General features: G+C 40.4%; 1 protein-coding gene across 4 annotated transcripts in view; it reads left to right on the top strand.

The window, feature by feature from the left end:
• The window catches only part of Stard13 (StAR related lipid transfer domain containing 13), a 248,841-nt gene extending 233,892 nt beyond the window's left edge, over window positions 1-14,949 (top strand). For all 4 annotated transcript variants that reach the window (XM_023715005.1, XM_004631074.2, XM_023715007.1 and 1 more), the window contains exons 9-14: window positions 4,380-4,590; window positions 5,225-5,339; window positions 6,179-6,400; window positions 6,927-7,144; window positions 10,596-10,772; window positions 12,513-14,949. In XM_023715005.1, coding sequence (XP_023570773.1) covers window positions 4,380-4,590; window positions 5,225-5,339; window positions 6,179-6,400; window positions 6,927-7,144; window positions 10,596-10,772; window positions 12,513-12,630 — 1,061 coding nt within the window. In that variant the 3' untranslated portion in view covers window positions 12,631-14,949. The remainder of the gene's footprint in view (window positions 1-4,379; window positions 4,591-5,224; window positions 5,340-6,178; window positions 6,401-6,926; window positions 7,145-10,595; window positions 10,773-12,512) is intronic.
• Window positions 14,950-16,676: the final 1,727 nt, after the last annotated feature.

Below are 16,676 nucleotides of genomic sequence, written 5' to 3'. Positions count from 1 at the left end.
TCATGGCCCAAGTCTCCATTCTTTATAAGACTGCGTTTAGCTTATAGACTTTGATTTTACAGCAAAGTGTGGCTGAAATGAGCCCTTACATGGAATTAATGCCATTTGAAGTTCCCTGATAGAGAGATTTCTGTAGTAAATGTGTTTAAAAGAAGGATAACATTGCAAAGTCAAAAAGGATTGTACTTAGTACCACCAATAAAAGCAGAATGAAGTGGCAACATTAAACAAATATGACTTTGCCAAAGTGAAGAGGTTCAGTTGAATTAGTGATATACATTGCTAGAGCCCAAACACAGGGTACTCATGACAGTGTCGCTGTTCAATATTAAACTCTGTTTCTCAGTTAAGTTCCATTATGGTTTGGAAGTGTCACAAATGAGTCTTTACATTTCAGTCGATTCTTGGGTTGACAGTGACACTAGTCAAAGCTAACATTAGACTATTTTCCAAGAAATAAATTCCTGTGGCCTATTCCAGGACTTACAGCCAAGAAGCCAGATCAAAGCAGAGTTTTATTTTAGCCAAATGAACATTTACTGAGGGGGCCTTACATACCTGTCCCAGCTGAGCACAGCCAAGCATGTGGATATGTGAGGCTCACTCTGCTCTGAAGAATTCTACAACTGAGGGAGCAACATGTGAATATAGTGACTGACCTAGAACAGAGGTGAAGTTCCACAGCACAGTCACAAAGATAAGTCCAAGAAAGTTGAGATGGGCAGTAGAACTTGGTGAAGAAAGTAAAAACCAAAGGTTGAGATATGTAAAGAACATATTCTAGATGAAGTAGACTACATGAACAGAGGTCAGAGGAGTACAGGATATTTGTCTGTCTGCATAGAAGGCAAATGTACAGTGTGATATCAGATGCCACTGAAAAATTAGGCCAGGGCTATTCAAGGACAGGCATTGAGAAGTAGCATAAGGCTGGGTAGATAGCTCAGCAGTCTAAGCGCCTATCTGACAAGCTCAAGGGCCCAAGTTCCATCCCAGGTACCACATGCCATACCAGCCCCACAACCTGGGTACACAGTGCCAACTGTGAAACTGGGTGTGGTGGTGTACACCTGTAATCTCAGTGCTGGAGAGGCTGAGACAGGAGGATCACTAGTCTAAACTGTGTAGTGAGACCCTGTATCCAACAAAATTAAATAAATAAATAAATAAATACGTTTTAAAAATTAGTACAATGGGCTCATACTCGATTCATTAAGCACCAGTGATATTGTTGAAGATTTAGCTATTATTTAGGTAGTAGGTATTATTAAAAGTTTTTCCAGCTATGATGCTTTCACCCATAAAAGCAGAACCAAAAATGTAACAAGCAATTGTCTAAATAATAAGGACATTCTGTTATCTCACTGGACAAAAAATGTAGAATTGAACCATTCCATTGTTAGGTAATTCTGCAGCCAAAGGCAAAATCTGGCTTTCTTGACTTTCCCTTGGGGTCGCAGTATGACTGCCACAACTTAGAGTTATCACACCTTCACAAAATCCCATGCAAATGCAAGACAAATGGGCTTCCCCCTAAGCATAGGTCTTACTTCATGAGAGAAATTAATGTTGTGGAAGCTGCTAGCATTTTTCTTGATTTCCTCAGTCAGAGATAGTTTACATCTTGTCCCCTACACCAGTCGTTGAAAAGAGGAATGTGGTTACCAAGTTCATCCCTAGATCTGGAAGCGTTCATTTCCCTGACCACAGGCCACCCATGGACCATGAGTGCTGCACAGGGCACATATTCTCTTAGTGAGGAAGGGGAGAATGGGTATTGAGCAAGTAGTCTGATGTTTCCTTGGTCAGACTGTGCTGTCTGCAAGGGTCACAGTTCATCAGAACTGCTTTTTTGATCCATGAATCCAGAGGTGGTATATAAGAGTTACTGGGTAGACATGAACAGAGAGCTAAAGAGCTAGCACATTGATTGAGGTTCTGGATTATGAACAATGACGTCCTGCAGTTGGACTGGAAATAAGGCATTCCATGGATAGAATCCAAAGTCAAATTTTCAAAGGCCATGGGAGAGAAATGAGCAGTTCCCGTCCCAGTTCCACAGAATTTTGTTTCCAGTTGTGCTACTTCTTGCATGAAACGATTAACCTGGATGGAGTGTAGGTGGATCATGAAGATATTCTAATCTTTCCAACCTCTGAGAAAGGGAAAGGTAGAGTGACCAGGAACAACCCTATGGTATGGAGGCTTGATGACAGAGAGGATATGCAAAGGAAAGAGGAGAAGGAGAGTTGACTTCAGGGCAACAAGACAAGTGTTGCAAATGGAGAAGGTGGAATGTGAGGGCTGAGAGCCACCAACATGGTCACAGATTCTCAACACTTGACAAGGCGGATCTGAAACAGTCCACTGAGTCACAAAAGAGGAAGGCTCCACAGCAATGTCATGTGTAATCAAAGGTCAAGGAGCATAAAGTAAAAAATGAATGCAGAATTTAGCAATCAACAATTGACCTTCCCAACCTTTTTTAGTAGAAAATAATAGACAGGAGGCATTTTTGAGAAGTAAAGGAATGAGTGAGTAGAAAGATATTTGGGACAACAGATCTCACAGGTGACATTTTAAAAACGATGGCAAAAGGAATTGTACATTGGCAATGAAAAGCAGCTTGATCATCTAAAGTTAATATGTAACTATACACATATATATGACATCTTACCCACAAAAGCATGTTTAAAAGCAGCTCAGTGAGCTCAAGATGCACTTCAAACAGAACTCTCAAGCTTGAAATTATTAGTAGTATCGATCTCAGCAGAAGCAAGAAAAAACAAAATGGCTTTGTTCTCATTTGTTTGCTAAAATGGTTCTTCTCTATATACGTCAGATATAGCTGCAGCAATTTTCAGTATCTTTTGGAAGTGCCAGGTAGGGATGTATTTCACAATGTATAACCCATGGTCACACTTTTCTGGAAATGTGAATTTGCTAGCGTACAGGGTCAGGAACTTGGCCATTCCTGGCATATAGAATCCTCTCACAGGATTCTACCTAATAGACAGCTCATGGTGTCACAGATCCTTCGGCCATGCAGAAGACTTCTAGAGCGCAGGGCATAAATTTCTGTTCTGTGATTTACTTCTACGAGAAGAAAATGTCCTAAATGTGGGATTAATTCAAATACCTTGTGATATAGTGCGCACATTATAAAGCTTGCTTAACCAGTATTTTTAAAGAACAAGATAAAACACTTGAATGTTTTTCTCATACCTCCAGGGACTATCACAAGTATAGTCCCCCATCCTTTGGGAGTACCCACACCCTGTTGTGGATATCTGTGCCCCAGAATGTGTCCCTTTAAGAGAAATAACAATGTAAACTCAAGTGAGCTCCTGACTATGTTCATGAATCAAAGTGAAATGATCTTTAAGCAAACGTAGACAGGAAGCAGCAAAATGGGGCATCTAGCAACAATTTGCTGTGATTTTTAGGCTTAATTCACTTCAAAAGGTTGGGCTGGTTCCCTTTTACTCCTATATAACCAGTGCCTACCTCCCAACTGCCAGGACTACCCTCAGAGGGAATGGGACCAAGCAGAGCCATATCTTTCCCCTGACCTAAGGGAGCTTGGTTCCTCTCCCTTAAACATAGCTTCAGTATTTATAACCACCAAGTTTATGAAATAAATGACATTGACTCTCCATGCAGAGTGGATTGAGTGTATCCTCTGAAAGCCGTGGTGACTTGTAGGAGAGAAGAAGATATACAGGTCATCATGGAGGTCCTGGGCCCCTAGGAATGCCCAGAGGGCAGGCTCACTGGACTTCACCACTCATGGTTAATTGTGCCACACTGGCATCATGGCCAGGCTACTTCCATAGGGCTGGGATGGTTTTAAACTATTTCCCTGAGAGCCTTTGGTGCCCTAGGAGGTGTTACCCAAACTGCCTGGTAGGGAGGATGGGTAAAAGAGAAGCCAGGGTGAATCCAAATTCAGCCCAATCCAATGCCAGCTTCCACCAGGACAAAAAAGTTATCTGGCAACAGAGGAGTAGGCCTACTGCTCAGAGAGGATATATATATGTATATGTATATGTATATGTATATGTATATGTATATGTATATGTATATGTATATGTATATATTTTAAATATATTTACATATATATATATATGTTTAAAAAAAAAAACAGAATGGTGGTGTTGCTAAGTACTGCAGGTTCTAGTGTTCCACTACTGGGGTTTGAATTCTTGCTCTGTCTCACACTAGCTGTGAGGCCTGAGCAATTATTTCTCTGTGTGTCAGCCACCATCGTTGTTGTTGAAGTCTTTTAATATCTCCATGTCAGGAAGTGGATTTTATGGGCTCTCTCCCTGACTCTTTCTGCAGCTGTCCCTCTAACCACCCGGCTCGTGTTTCCTCAGTTGTCCCCAAGGAGCAGCGGCTACAGGCTGTGCAGGCTGCCATCCTGCTGCTGGAAGATGAGAACAGGGAAGTCCTGCAGACACTTCTGTGCTTCCTAAATGACGTTGTCAATTTGGTGGAAGAGAATCAGATGACACCCATGAACTTGGCTGTGTGTCTAGCCCCCTCCCTTTTTCATCTTAATTTATTGAAGAAAGAAAGCTCTCCAAAGTGAGTTGTTGTTTTTTTGCCTCAGCAATGGTAATAATGTTCAACCAGGCCTCCCCTACAGTTCATTAAAAAAAAAGTAAACAAAACTGTTGCTGTGCTAGAAGTCAACTCGAGAATTTGTCAGCTCTCATTTTATAATCAGATTATTGTCGGAAGCAACTTCATTCACGGTGCACAGGTTCATAGAATTATCAGAGGAGCCCTGCAGAGTGGCACTTGTAATCCAGAAAGCCTGAAGAGTTTGTTTTGTTTTGTAAGTACGAGTAGCAAGGAGGGGAAAAGTACACAAAGTGGTATTTTTATAATCTTTAATTTTTAAAAGCTACATTTAAAACCAAAGTACAAGACTTTGCAGTTTAGTGGTTCCAAACTTTGGAAAAAGTAGATTAATCTCTCCCCCACCAACAATTCCTTCTGTCCTTGGATTTTTCCAAGACTCTTGGTTGTGAAGTAGTAGATGGTTAGCCTGCCTCAGAATATCTTAAGCAGTACGGTCTCTGTTTTTCTTTGGAAATAAGAAGGCCTGGGATCTAGATAGCATGGGGGGGGGGGGACAAAAAAAAAGGGATGAGCTCGGTATTGTGGAAAGCTCTTTGGATTGGGATCTGCTTAACACATTCACATTCAATTACAGAGTCATCCAGAAGAAATATGCCACTGGGAAGCCAGATCAAAAGGACCTCAATGAAAATCTGGCTGCAGCTCAGGGGCTTGCCCACATGATCATGGAATGCAACAAACTTTTTGAGGTAAGCAAAAGCGCAACCCGTGTTCCTTACAGCTCTTGGAACTAGATAAGACACTTGTATTGGTGAATACATTACGGTTTATATCTGTTTGCTCCTGATTTTATGACAAGAGTATGTTCTATAGCTCTGGTCTTAGCATCCAGTAAATATGAGGGGCTAGCTATAGAATTGAGGCTTTGATAGTTAAAGTCTTTTGAGGTCACCGCAAAGGCAGTTTGCATGCAAACAGGTGCATTACCTGCTTTTGTTAGGTTCAAGGCCAGTTATTTGTGTTCTAGTGTATTTAATTTTACCTTGGGACTTGGTTATACTCCACATCTGACCACGTGTGCTTATGTGTGCACGTGTGTGTGATTCTAAGTAATCCTTATTGCTGAGAGTCAATGACAGATATGCTAAACTAAGCAAACAAGATTTCTGGCAGATTTTCTGAGCTAAACTGGCACTTGTCAGTGGGCAAAGTAAGCTACAAAGGTAGAACTATTTCTGAGTCATATCTGATGTTTCTTTTAACAAGTCTATGTGCATTAAGTCTATTCACACTGAGTCAATTTGTCTGAGCCCATATTTTGCTAAACTGAGTAAAAACAAACCAAAGGAAAATGGAAAAAATGAACAGGAAGTCATTGAAATGTTTTCAATAATAAAAATAGCCTCAGAGACATATTTGTGTTTCCTAACTTTAGGAAGGCCCCTCCCAACCTTGGCACTGATCTTAGTAAAACATCTCCAGCCCTGTGCCCCTCAGCCTGTTGCTTGTTGGTGGGAAGATGACTTTGCTTCCTCTACCTATTCTTGTAACTCAGTGTTCTTTTTATTTTCCACACCTCTTGGTTCAGGTCCCACATGAGATGGTGGCCCAGTCTCGCAGTTCCTATGTAGAAGCTGAAATACACGTGCCTACTCTAGAGGACTTGGGCACGCAGCTGGAAGAGAGTGGAGGAACTTTCCACACTTACCTGGATCATCTTGTCCAAGCTCTCCAGAAAGAAGCCAAGGAGAAGTTCAAAGGATGGGTCTCATGCTCCAGTGCTGACAACACAGACCTTGCTTTCAAAAAGGTAACCCCCTCAAAGCTACATCCAACAGTGAGAGATTTGTCATCAGTTCCAAAATGGCTGCTTGTCCTCAGTTAAAGTATCTGTGCCCCTCAAAGGCCCTATCTAGAGATTGCTAAGGAGGCTTGCTGCATTTAATCAGCATCTAGCCCCTGAGCTAGGCCTCTAAATCCTGCCCCTGGCTCTCCTCTTTAGCTGTGCAGTGTTGGGCAAGTCATTGCCTCAGTTTTCTCATTTGCAGAGATGGACATTTGCAAAAATGTACTACGGTTTTAAAAGGGCCTTTTATAAGTAAGTGGGTTAGGACAGTGCCTGGAACACTGTGTACACTGTCTGTGTTGGTGATGAGTACTTTGGTTATCATTATTTTTATTCTCTTAAACTTAAGGATTAAAAGGGATTAAGGATTAAAGGGTATGCAGCATCCCTCCTTCAATTTACATATTCCAAAACATCAGGTACAATAGGGTAGGTATTGGTAGGACCCAGATGATTGCATTCTTCCACCTCTGTTGCTGTCCCTGCCAAGGTTGGGGATGGGAACCCGCTGAAGCTGTGGAAGGCAGCTGTGGAGGTGGAGGCACCCCCCTCCGTGGTGCTGAACCGTGTGCTGAGAGAGCGCCACCTGTGGGACGAAGACTTCGTGCAGTGGAAGGTGGTGGAAACGCTGGACAGGCAAACCGAAGTCTATCAGTATGTGCTGAACAGCATGGCCCCTCATCCCTCCCGAGATTTCGTGGTTCTCAGGTGAGCCTGACTCCAGGTTGTATGGTCCTGCTCCCAGCACACGTTAAAAGCCGCAGCCGTAAGCACTTCTTTACGCCCTCCACCTGCCTTCCACCTGGGACCCCTGAGCCTGCGCTCCTTTCCCTCCCTGAAACCTGACTTCGCGGCCTTTATGCCTGACTTCCTGCTGCTGCTTCACCCACTTTACAGCCCCTCCCGGATCTCTCACGACCCCTCTCCTCGTGGAGTACACAGTTTATTAGACCATAAATATCGTTCATTTCCTTAGAACGACGGAGGCCCCACAATAGCTGCTGTGGGTCCAGTTGCACTTTCTGCCAAATTATGCAAATCAAATCTGATTGACTTTTCCCCTGACTTTGCCTGTCTCCCTGAGGAAAGCATGTCTTCATTTTGTGAAATTCTGAGATTGGCATGTGTGTAATTTCAAACCCCATCTGTATAACTAATTTCTATGTGTGGAAATCTTGGCACAGTCCTGAAAGTTCAAATATGCTGAGACCCTGGACATGCAGTCTTTTTTCAGGGCCTGCCAAGGCTTTCTGAGTTTTGTGTCTGCCATTAAAATATTGTTTCTGATTGATTTATGGGTTGAGTTCCAGACCTCTCCTTGCTGGGCTGGAAATGGATGATCAACCAGTAATAGAAAGTTTGCACAGTAGAAATGCAGTATTTCATCAGAGAACAGGAATCGAGGATATTAAAGAACCTGAATAAAATTTAATTAGATCAATATATCCTTTTTATTAAAAAAAAAAAGCCTAAGCAAACTCAGTCTCTTCCCACAGATCAGCAATGTAAAAGGAATTACCAGTGAAATCCCCAAATGTATATTTCAAATAGTTTCTTTATGAAACTTGTTTTGATGGCAAATTAAAGGTTACTTTTTATGAGTTCTTGATGCCTTTAGTATTGGTTCCTGGAAGCTTGACTTTTAAGGGTCTGTTTTCCCTAAATGTGTGTGTGTATCCCAGCAACCGTGGAATGCTGATGAAGAATGTGGGCAGTTATAAAGGTAGCTTATTACCACAGTTATTGGAACATTAGTCATCTTGTGGAGTTAAATTTCACACCACTTCTCTTATAAGCAGAAAATTGGGTAGCTGGCAAGGAAGGTAGCCATAGGAACAGGCATTTATTGTGATAAGCCTGTTCTTTCCCTCTAGAAGAAGCTGAGAGGGAGTCTCTGCATTGGGCCTCCCTCATTCCACCTGAGGGCAGTCCAACCAGCCTGCTATTTCTTAGTATTTTAATCCATCGTATTTTATGACAGCCCCTCTACAAGCTCTGAAAATGCCCTGGTAAACATAGCAGATCACAATTCTGATCTCTTAGGATTTGTATTTCACTGGGGAGAGTTGATAAATAATAAGAAAAACAGATAAGCTTACTTGTCCTAGGAAAATAAGATAGGGAAATCATAAGGATGGAATTTTAAATAGAGTGGTTGGGGCAAAGTCTTACTGCATTGATGTTTACAGCAAGACCTGAAGGAAAAAAGCGAATGATCACAATGCCCTGTGAGGAAGCTTGACACTTCAGAGGACTTACTAACATTGTACCAGACAGACCTAATCCTCCACAGAAATTCCTTACACTTATCATACAACAAGGTGGAAGTGACCATCGTTGCAAGGAAGACAATGCTGAGAGCCATCCTGTCTTCAGGGCATCTTCCATCTGGGCTGGTGCCTATGAGACAGGTTATATTTCAGCATTACCATGTTTACCTCTCACTTGATATTGGTCTTCAGATCTTCAGAAGCTTCTAAGGAGAATTATTGAACATCTTCTTATTTTAACCCTATGCATCTTTAAAACCACCAGGGTTCATATTTATCATATCACCATGCATGGAAAGAGTGGTCATGACCAAGGGAAGTTTCTGAGCATTTATGTTAGGCTTGGTTTGATCCACATTCTTGAGTATCTTAGTTCAGTTTCTACTGCTATAATAAAATATCAGTAATTTAGTAAGAATAGTTTACTTGATTTACAGTTCATTTAATCTGTAGAGGCAGGAAGTCCAGGAGTATGGCACTAGCATCTTGCAAGGCCCTTTTTACTGGGTCTTGCATAGCATGACAAAAAGCATATGGCAAGATAGAGCTGAAAGACTGGGCATGGTGATGCATGCCTGTAATCCCAGCCCTTGAGAGGCGGTAAACAGGCAGATCACTACAAGTCCAATCTAGTAGTGAGCCCCCCAACACTCTGTAGACCCTTCCCTAAAAAATACATAAGAAAAAAGAAAATATATAGAGCTGGAGAGAATTCACTTTTATGACAAAGCCACTTCTGCAGTAATTTATTAATTCATAAATAGATTAATCTGTTCATTAGAGCAAAGCCCACATGACCAAATAATCCAAGTCCCAACTTTCAACACTGCTGTTCTGGGGACCATGTTCCCAACACATAAAATTTGGGGGACATATTCAAACTATAACACTGAATGTATATAACTGTCTCGCTCCCTAATGTGGTAGGATATGGAGTAATAGAGATCACTGAATGAGCAAACAGAATTATGAAGAGAATACTGAAAATTATAAGACCCCTGGGGTCAAAGGGGAAGTCAGTAATGGCTGCTGAGATGCCCTAGCAGTTCCTAACTCCATCTACTACGTTTACTCAAGTGGTAGCCCCTCCTCAATGCTTGAATAGCTACAGTGTCGGGGAACTCAGTGCCTCCCAAAGCAGCCCCCCCCCCCCGGTTGTGCATAGTGTACACACTTAGCTCTTCATAGCGTGATCAAATGTACTGTCCTGCCTCTACCTTCTGAATTCAAATCAACCATATTTCTTTCATCTCCTAGTGAAAAGCAGACATTCAGTATCTGAAGATAACTAGCATGTCCACTTAGGTTTGGTTTTCTTCAAACTATGCATCACCAGATCATTTATTAAGATTTGAATCACCTCCTGAAGACCTTCCCTGTATTCCTCCCCTGGCCTCTCTATGCATCCCCAAACCCCACTGTGCATAATTGTAACACTTCACTTAACCACAGTGATTTTAGAGTTCGTGGTAGGGTTGTCAGTTTTTCTTTTTGGACTGGGTATCTTCGAATTTTGGTGGCTTCCCAGAGCCTGGTACATGAATGTCCTCATGAGTAGATGAAAGAGTTAATGAGTGAGTCCTGGTAGGCAACTCATAAAGTCACCTCCTCAAAAATGAACAGGACTTCCAGAGCAGAACAGGCCTGGACCCCCCAGTCTAGGGTTCCAAATGCAGGTCTGGCCTCTGAGAGCTGTAATCCTTGCTCTGAAATGTACTGTATAAGCTTTACAAAAGCCTATAGAAACCACTAGTCTAATCCAAGTAACTGGAATTGGAATTTTAGTCCAGTATTTTGGCAGGGAAACATAAGTGTGAACCTCAGCTGTGTGTTCAAGTTTTTCTTTTTCCTTTGGCCATTACACTCTTGCATGGCTTGTTTTGCCCCAGGACCTGGAAGACTGACCTACCCAAAGGAATGTGCACCCTGGTATCCCTCTCTGTGGAGCATGAGGAAGCCCAGCTCATGGGTGGTGTACGGGCAGTGGTGATGGATTCTCAGTACCTGATAGAACCATGTGGCTCTGGCAAGTCCAGGCTGACCCACATCTGCAGGATAGACCTGAAGTAAGTAGCATCTCCTGGGCTCTAATGTACAGATCTCTTGTGCCAGGTTTAATAGGATAGAGTCTGTCACACTGATTTCTTATTTTCCTGTACTTTCTTTTCACTGTCATTAACAAGTTTGCTGGGGTGGCGAGATCGCTCAGGGGACTAAGTGCCTGCTTTGGCAAGTGCAGGGACTGGGCTTTGATTCCCAGTCCTCAATGCTGTGCCTGTCCTGCCCCCAAAGTGTGCTGAACCAGTGAGAGTGTGGGCATGGTGGCACACACCTGCAATCCCAGTGCTGGGGAGGCTGAAAACAGGAGGATCACAAGTCCAATCTGAGTAGTGAGACTCTGTAACAAATATACAAAATCAAACAAACAAACAAGTTTGCATAAGTGTTTATATATTCCTGTTCTCCCTCCTCTCTTCCTAAAATTCTGGCATTTCTCCTTTAGCTCTTAGTTCTCCTTTTTCTAATTTATTCACTTTTCTTGAAAAGCAAAAATTGTATATAGTTATAGCATATATAATTTGTTGATATGTGTTGTGGTATCCCCAAATGTACTGCCTCATATACTTATTTTTTGTGCTGAGAGTACTTAAGGTATAAAAGTACAAGATATTATTTTTAACTATAGTCACTATGTTATACTGTAGCTCTATTTAACTTATTATTCCAATCTTACTGAAATTTTGTACTCTTTGACCAACATCTATGTCCCAAATGACCAACATCCCCAGGCCCTGGTAGCCCCCATTCTACCCTCTACTTGGGTGAGTTCCACATTTTTAGGTTCCACATATAAATGAAAACAAGCATATTTGTCATTCAGTGCTGGCTTATTTAATTTAACATAGAGTCTTCCAGAGTCATCCATATTGTGACTAATGACAAGATCACTTTTTTTTTAAAGACCAAATGTTATTCCATTGCCACAGTTCCTTTATCCATCCATTCACCATTGGACACAGGTTAATTCCATGTTTTACTGTTCTCTCCAGTTATTATGTTTTTGTTTTAGAGGAAACTAACTTAAATCCAGCCCCTTGTAGGCAATCACAATGCTAAGTCAAGTTTTTGATCTTGGTAGACATAACTGTAATATTCTAAGTAAAGTTTAGGCTCAGTGTGTTAGGTTTTTCAGCACAGTAAAGAGACAAGAAAGATAAAAGAAGCTTTTATTGCAGAAATGCAGAAGGCCACAGGAAAGGACAGACATGGAGCTTCCAAGGGCCTGTTCTGAGATGGGGGGACAAGAAAGGCTATATATATAGGGCCAGGATGGGGGTGGGGTTTAGGAGGCAGCCTGCATGACGTGGCAGATAGTGATTGGGCAGTAGGCAAAAACAAAGAAATAGGATATTGTGAAAAGGAAGTAGGAAGTGTAATTTGACCATGGAGGAAGAAGGCAGAGCACAGTGCATGGTCTGCAGTGGCCTATACTATATTGGCTCACCACCATGATGACTTAGCAGAATTTTTATTAAGGTGGAGAAAACTCATCACAATGTGAATCTTCCAATTTTACCTTGGTGAGTTGGTATCATTTTAAATCATCTGACGAATACTGAAAACACAAACTGACTGCTAACAGGCAAGGTGCTGTCAAGGCACCTGTTGTTAGAATGAGGTCCTCTGAGCCTCATGGTAGCAGCCCCAGATTGTTTGCAAGTATGCTGGTGACCAGATCCTACTCTGACAAATGCTGTGATCTTCAAAATACTCTCCCACTGCCTTCCTCATTTCTTTCCTTGCAGAGGTCATTCCCCAGAATGGTACAGCAAAGGCTTTGGACATCTTTGTGCAGCAGAAGTTGCCAGGATTAGAAACTCTTTTCAGCCTATTATTGCAGAGGGTCCAGAAACTAAAATCTGAGTTGCCCCCAGTGTGACATCCAACTCAGGGAACAGGAAGCTGAAACAAACGCTGTGGCAGAGAGTGTGCATGTGAGAAAGCAAGAGCGAGGCACTGGTGGACATGGTTAATGCTTAAGAATGGAAACACTGAGGAGTCAGAATGTCGAAGATGCAAGAATCTTCTGAGAACTTTTCTAGCCATCCTGGAGATGGCTACATCCCTAGTAATATAATATTTTTAAAAACCAAAACATTAATCTATATTAGTTAAAATTAAATGGATTATTCTTGTGCATTGCCTAATTTGCTATTTAAAGGCTTCTAAGAAGCATATTCTTAACTGTAAATAAATGTATATGTAACATATGTACATATGTGTGTATATCTATCTTTACTGTATATGTGTAAAATATCGATTCTATAGATAATTGAGTGTCTGACTCAGTGAGTCTTTTCCTCACATAGCTCTTCCCAAGATGTTTTGGACCCCTTCTCCCCAATGTCCCATAAGCTGAAAAGAGCCTCCTGCTAACACCCAGGTGTGAACATGGATAGTCTATCCATCTATCTTGATATCCAGCCAAAGACTAGCTAACCAAAAAAATAGCGTGAAAGGGTCTTTATGCATTTTAATAGTTTGCTTTTGTTGTTCAAAACCTGAATGTAGAGTATTGGAGAAACACAAGGGAAAAAATATTTACTCCTCTTTAAAGCAGTGGGTGAGAAGTTACTGCCAAATTTGAAGCTTGATTACAAGTTGTCTTTGGACTCTGCAAATACAATTTCAGTGAGATATCAGATGGGCCACTGGAATAAACAGTGGTGACTGAAACAGAACCAGTTTCCCTCCAGGTAGGGTTGAATACCAGAGCCTTTTCATATTTACAGCCAAAGGGAGCCTCTGTGTTGTCTCAAGTTTTCATATATACTTTTTATAAGGTTATTAAATGTTCTTCTATTTGACCAGTGGCCTATGTGGTCACAGATAATCAGCATTTTCTTACCAATGTATTGCACTGAATTTGAACCCAGACACCAGACAAAAAGAAATGGTCTTTTAAGAGTCTTGGGCCATTGTTGCTTCAGGGAATTCATTTTGTGCTATGTATGATGCTCCTAAAAAATGATTCACTATAACGTTACAGTTTAAAAGAGATTTTTAACTAACACATGTCCAAAACTATATTCTTATTAATTAGTTTTAGAAAGTATAAACATATATTAATTCTATGTCTCTTCATTAGCTACCTATCCATTTGACCCTACCTTATTTATTAATATTGTACAGGCTAAGCAAATTGACTTTTCTTAACCAACTGTGAATGGATTTAGTTGGTTTTTTATTGTAATTCAACACTTGTAGAGAGAAAAATAACTTATTGTCTTTGAATTAAAGACCGAAACTTTCTTTGATTGTCCATAATAGAGACTGATATCATGGTTTAGTAACTGGTATTGGAAGAAAAGAAGCAAAACAAATGAATGTTTTCATTCTTTTTGTATAGTATGCATTTATGTAATACTTTCTCTTACCAACAAAGTGCAATTGTCATATTGGTAGGAATATGCTACCTGTGAGTTTGGTATGGTGCATGAGAAATCCTACTAGGAATGTTTCATTCCCACGTCCACCTAAGAAGGCAGCAGTAACCCACATTTCACTGTTTGGACTCTGTCAAGAAATTCACTTCTACCATCACATCTTAAATTAACCATATATGCCGGATCACTTCTTAGGTATTGATATGATGATTACTGAAGTTTAATCTAGCTAAACACTGGTCCCACTCCAGAAATGGGAGTGTGTTTAAAACAGCATCAGCACACTAGGATGCATGGCATTGTGTCCTACAATGCAGGCTTCTCCAACCTTAGTATGCACAGGAGCCCCCTGGGAACTGTGTTAGAATGCATGCTCTGGCTCAGGCTGTCTGGAGTGGGCCTGCCACTCTGCATTTCTCATGAGCCTCAGGAATGCCCATGCTGCTACCACAAGGACACACTGAGAAACAAAGACCCAGAGGATACTTAAAATAAAACCAAATATGACCCTATTTCTGACTCCCTTCTCTTCCAGTTACCTGACTTTAATTTTATGCATGTACTAATCACATCACTGCTGCTTAACAATATGGTGCATTTTTAAAATAAAGGGAGGAACAAAAGGAAAAAAGATGCATCAAGCTTATTTGTCAAATACTATAGTATTTTATGCATTGTTATCTTGCCAATGGAAATGAAATATATTGCATTTAAATATTATATTTATACCTCATGTATATTTTACCTCAATTGTTGGTATCATTCATCAATTGTAAATAACTAATTGCCAAGGTAAATAAATTTATATACATTAAATATTTCTTATTTTCGATAAAATACATGTTGACTTTCATGCTTTATTCTAAAAATGGAAAACTTGCTTTGTGATGAAGATTTCTCTTGAAGATACTGTGTCAGGAGCTTGCATTCTTGATACTATCAATATTGACTGTCAGCGTCATCTCCAAAATACAAGGACAGCGTTATCAGCAGACACTCACTAGCAGATTAGATGTTAACTAACCTCGGTCTAAAGTGTTAAAGTGATGGGTAGGAATTTTAAGCATATTCCATTATTTCAAAAATCTGAAAAGTTTTTAAACACATTTATAATATTAAATTCTTAGTGAACTCTTTAGCTATGTTTTATTTTTGTTGAGTGGACTGGAAATAGAGACTAGGTAAAATAACCTGCAGCTGTGCACAAGAACATGGAGTCACCGAGGATGACTCTGAGCTTCTGTCCTTGCATTTGTGCCCCAGAGGCTATAAAATACCTAAGAAAGCACTTAGCTGAACAACCAGGCACATTCAAATATTTTCAGCTAGTTTTAAGAACCACAGCAGCCCCAAAGACAATGTGGCCTCATAAAAATGATCCCAGCTCCACTGTCTGCTCACCACATGCATGCCCTCTCTGGTTGCTTGAAAGTTTTGCTTTCACAGGCAAAGGAGGAATTCAGTGGCCCCTTTTCTTCTCCTATTGCTGAGATCCAGCCTCAGTTTCCAGGGAGCAACAACCTGAGGAGAGGAAAGCGGTCGGCAAAGAAGAAGGTCTCAGAGAAACATTGGTTTAGGAGGGAAAAAGGGTGTGTCTCTTCAGCCCATAGCAAAATCAGTAGTCTTTATTTATACATGAGTGATTAAGCTTTCTTTATGCAAGATTAACAGATGTGTTTTTTTTAATCTCTAAGTGAAAAACAGTTTAAATTTTGATTAATATGAATACACAGTATAAATTACAAATAGTCATACAAACTTAACCATTGTTCTTTCTGTTCTATTTCTGCCCCGTTGCAACTCTGCTCTTGGGGTTGCTTTCTCACTACCTCGAAATCTTGACTCGAAACTTCCTTGGTATTGTTGAATATTCTTGGCTTAGTCTTGACCCTTTCTGTAGGTTTGCATGATAGGAAGCAAGACGTCAGTCTATAAAAGAACTTTATGCACTTAATTAAGCTATGCCAAAACCCTATGTGATTAATTGTGCACTCTCTTTCATGTGAATCATAAGCCTAACAATTTCTAGGGGGTTTCACATCCATATGAAGCTCTGCTTTGCAGATTCTCCAAACTTTTTTTTCAAAGTAGAGCTATTTTGTTTTTTTAAAGAGAATACAAATTAGAATAAAAACAAAATATGACAAGTGATACAAAATTTCACTTAATAAAGTAACATGAATTTCACAATATTTGTTGTAATACATAGTGTTTTCTTCCAACCAGTAATTCATATTACCAGTTATATGCATGCAAAAGTGGAAGAAGAAAGAAAAAAAAGAAAGAAATGTATAAGAAATTAAGAAGAGAAAAAGTGCAATCAAAAAAGGCAATAAAACATATTATTTTTCCATTTCTTGTCCTGCTTTGCTCCTTTTCCCCATTCCAGTTTTCTCACCTTTTCAACAGTTATTTACCATTTTCCAATATTTATTGTACATTTTGGATCCTATTTACTCTTTCAGCTTCTTATGCTAGGGAGACAATTTGATGTTTGCACATATGAGACATTTATTTTACTTA

The sequence above is a fragment of the Octodon degus genome, unplaced genomic scaffold (assembly GCF_000260255.1).
Source record: "Octodon degus isolate 3935 unplaced genomic scaffold, OctDeg1.0 scaffold00038, whole genome shotgun sequence".
NCBI lineage: Eukaryota > Metazoa > Chordata > Mammalia > Rodentia > Octodontidae > Octodon > Octodon degus.
This window is presented reverse-complemented; position numbering and strand designations above follow the sequence as displayed.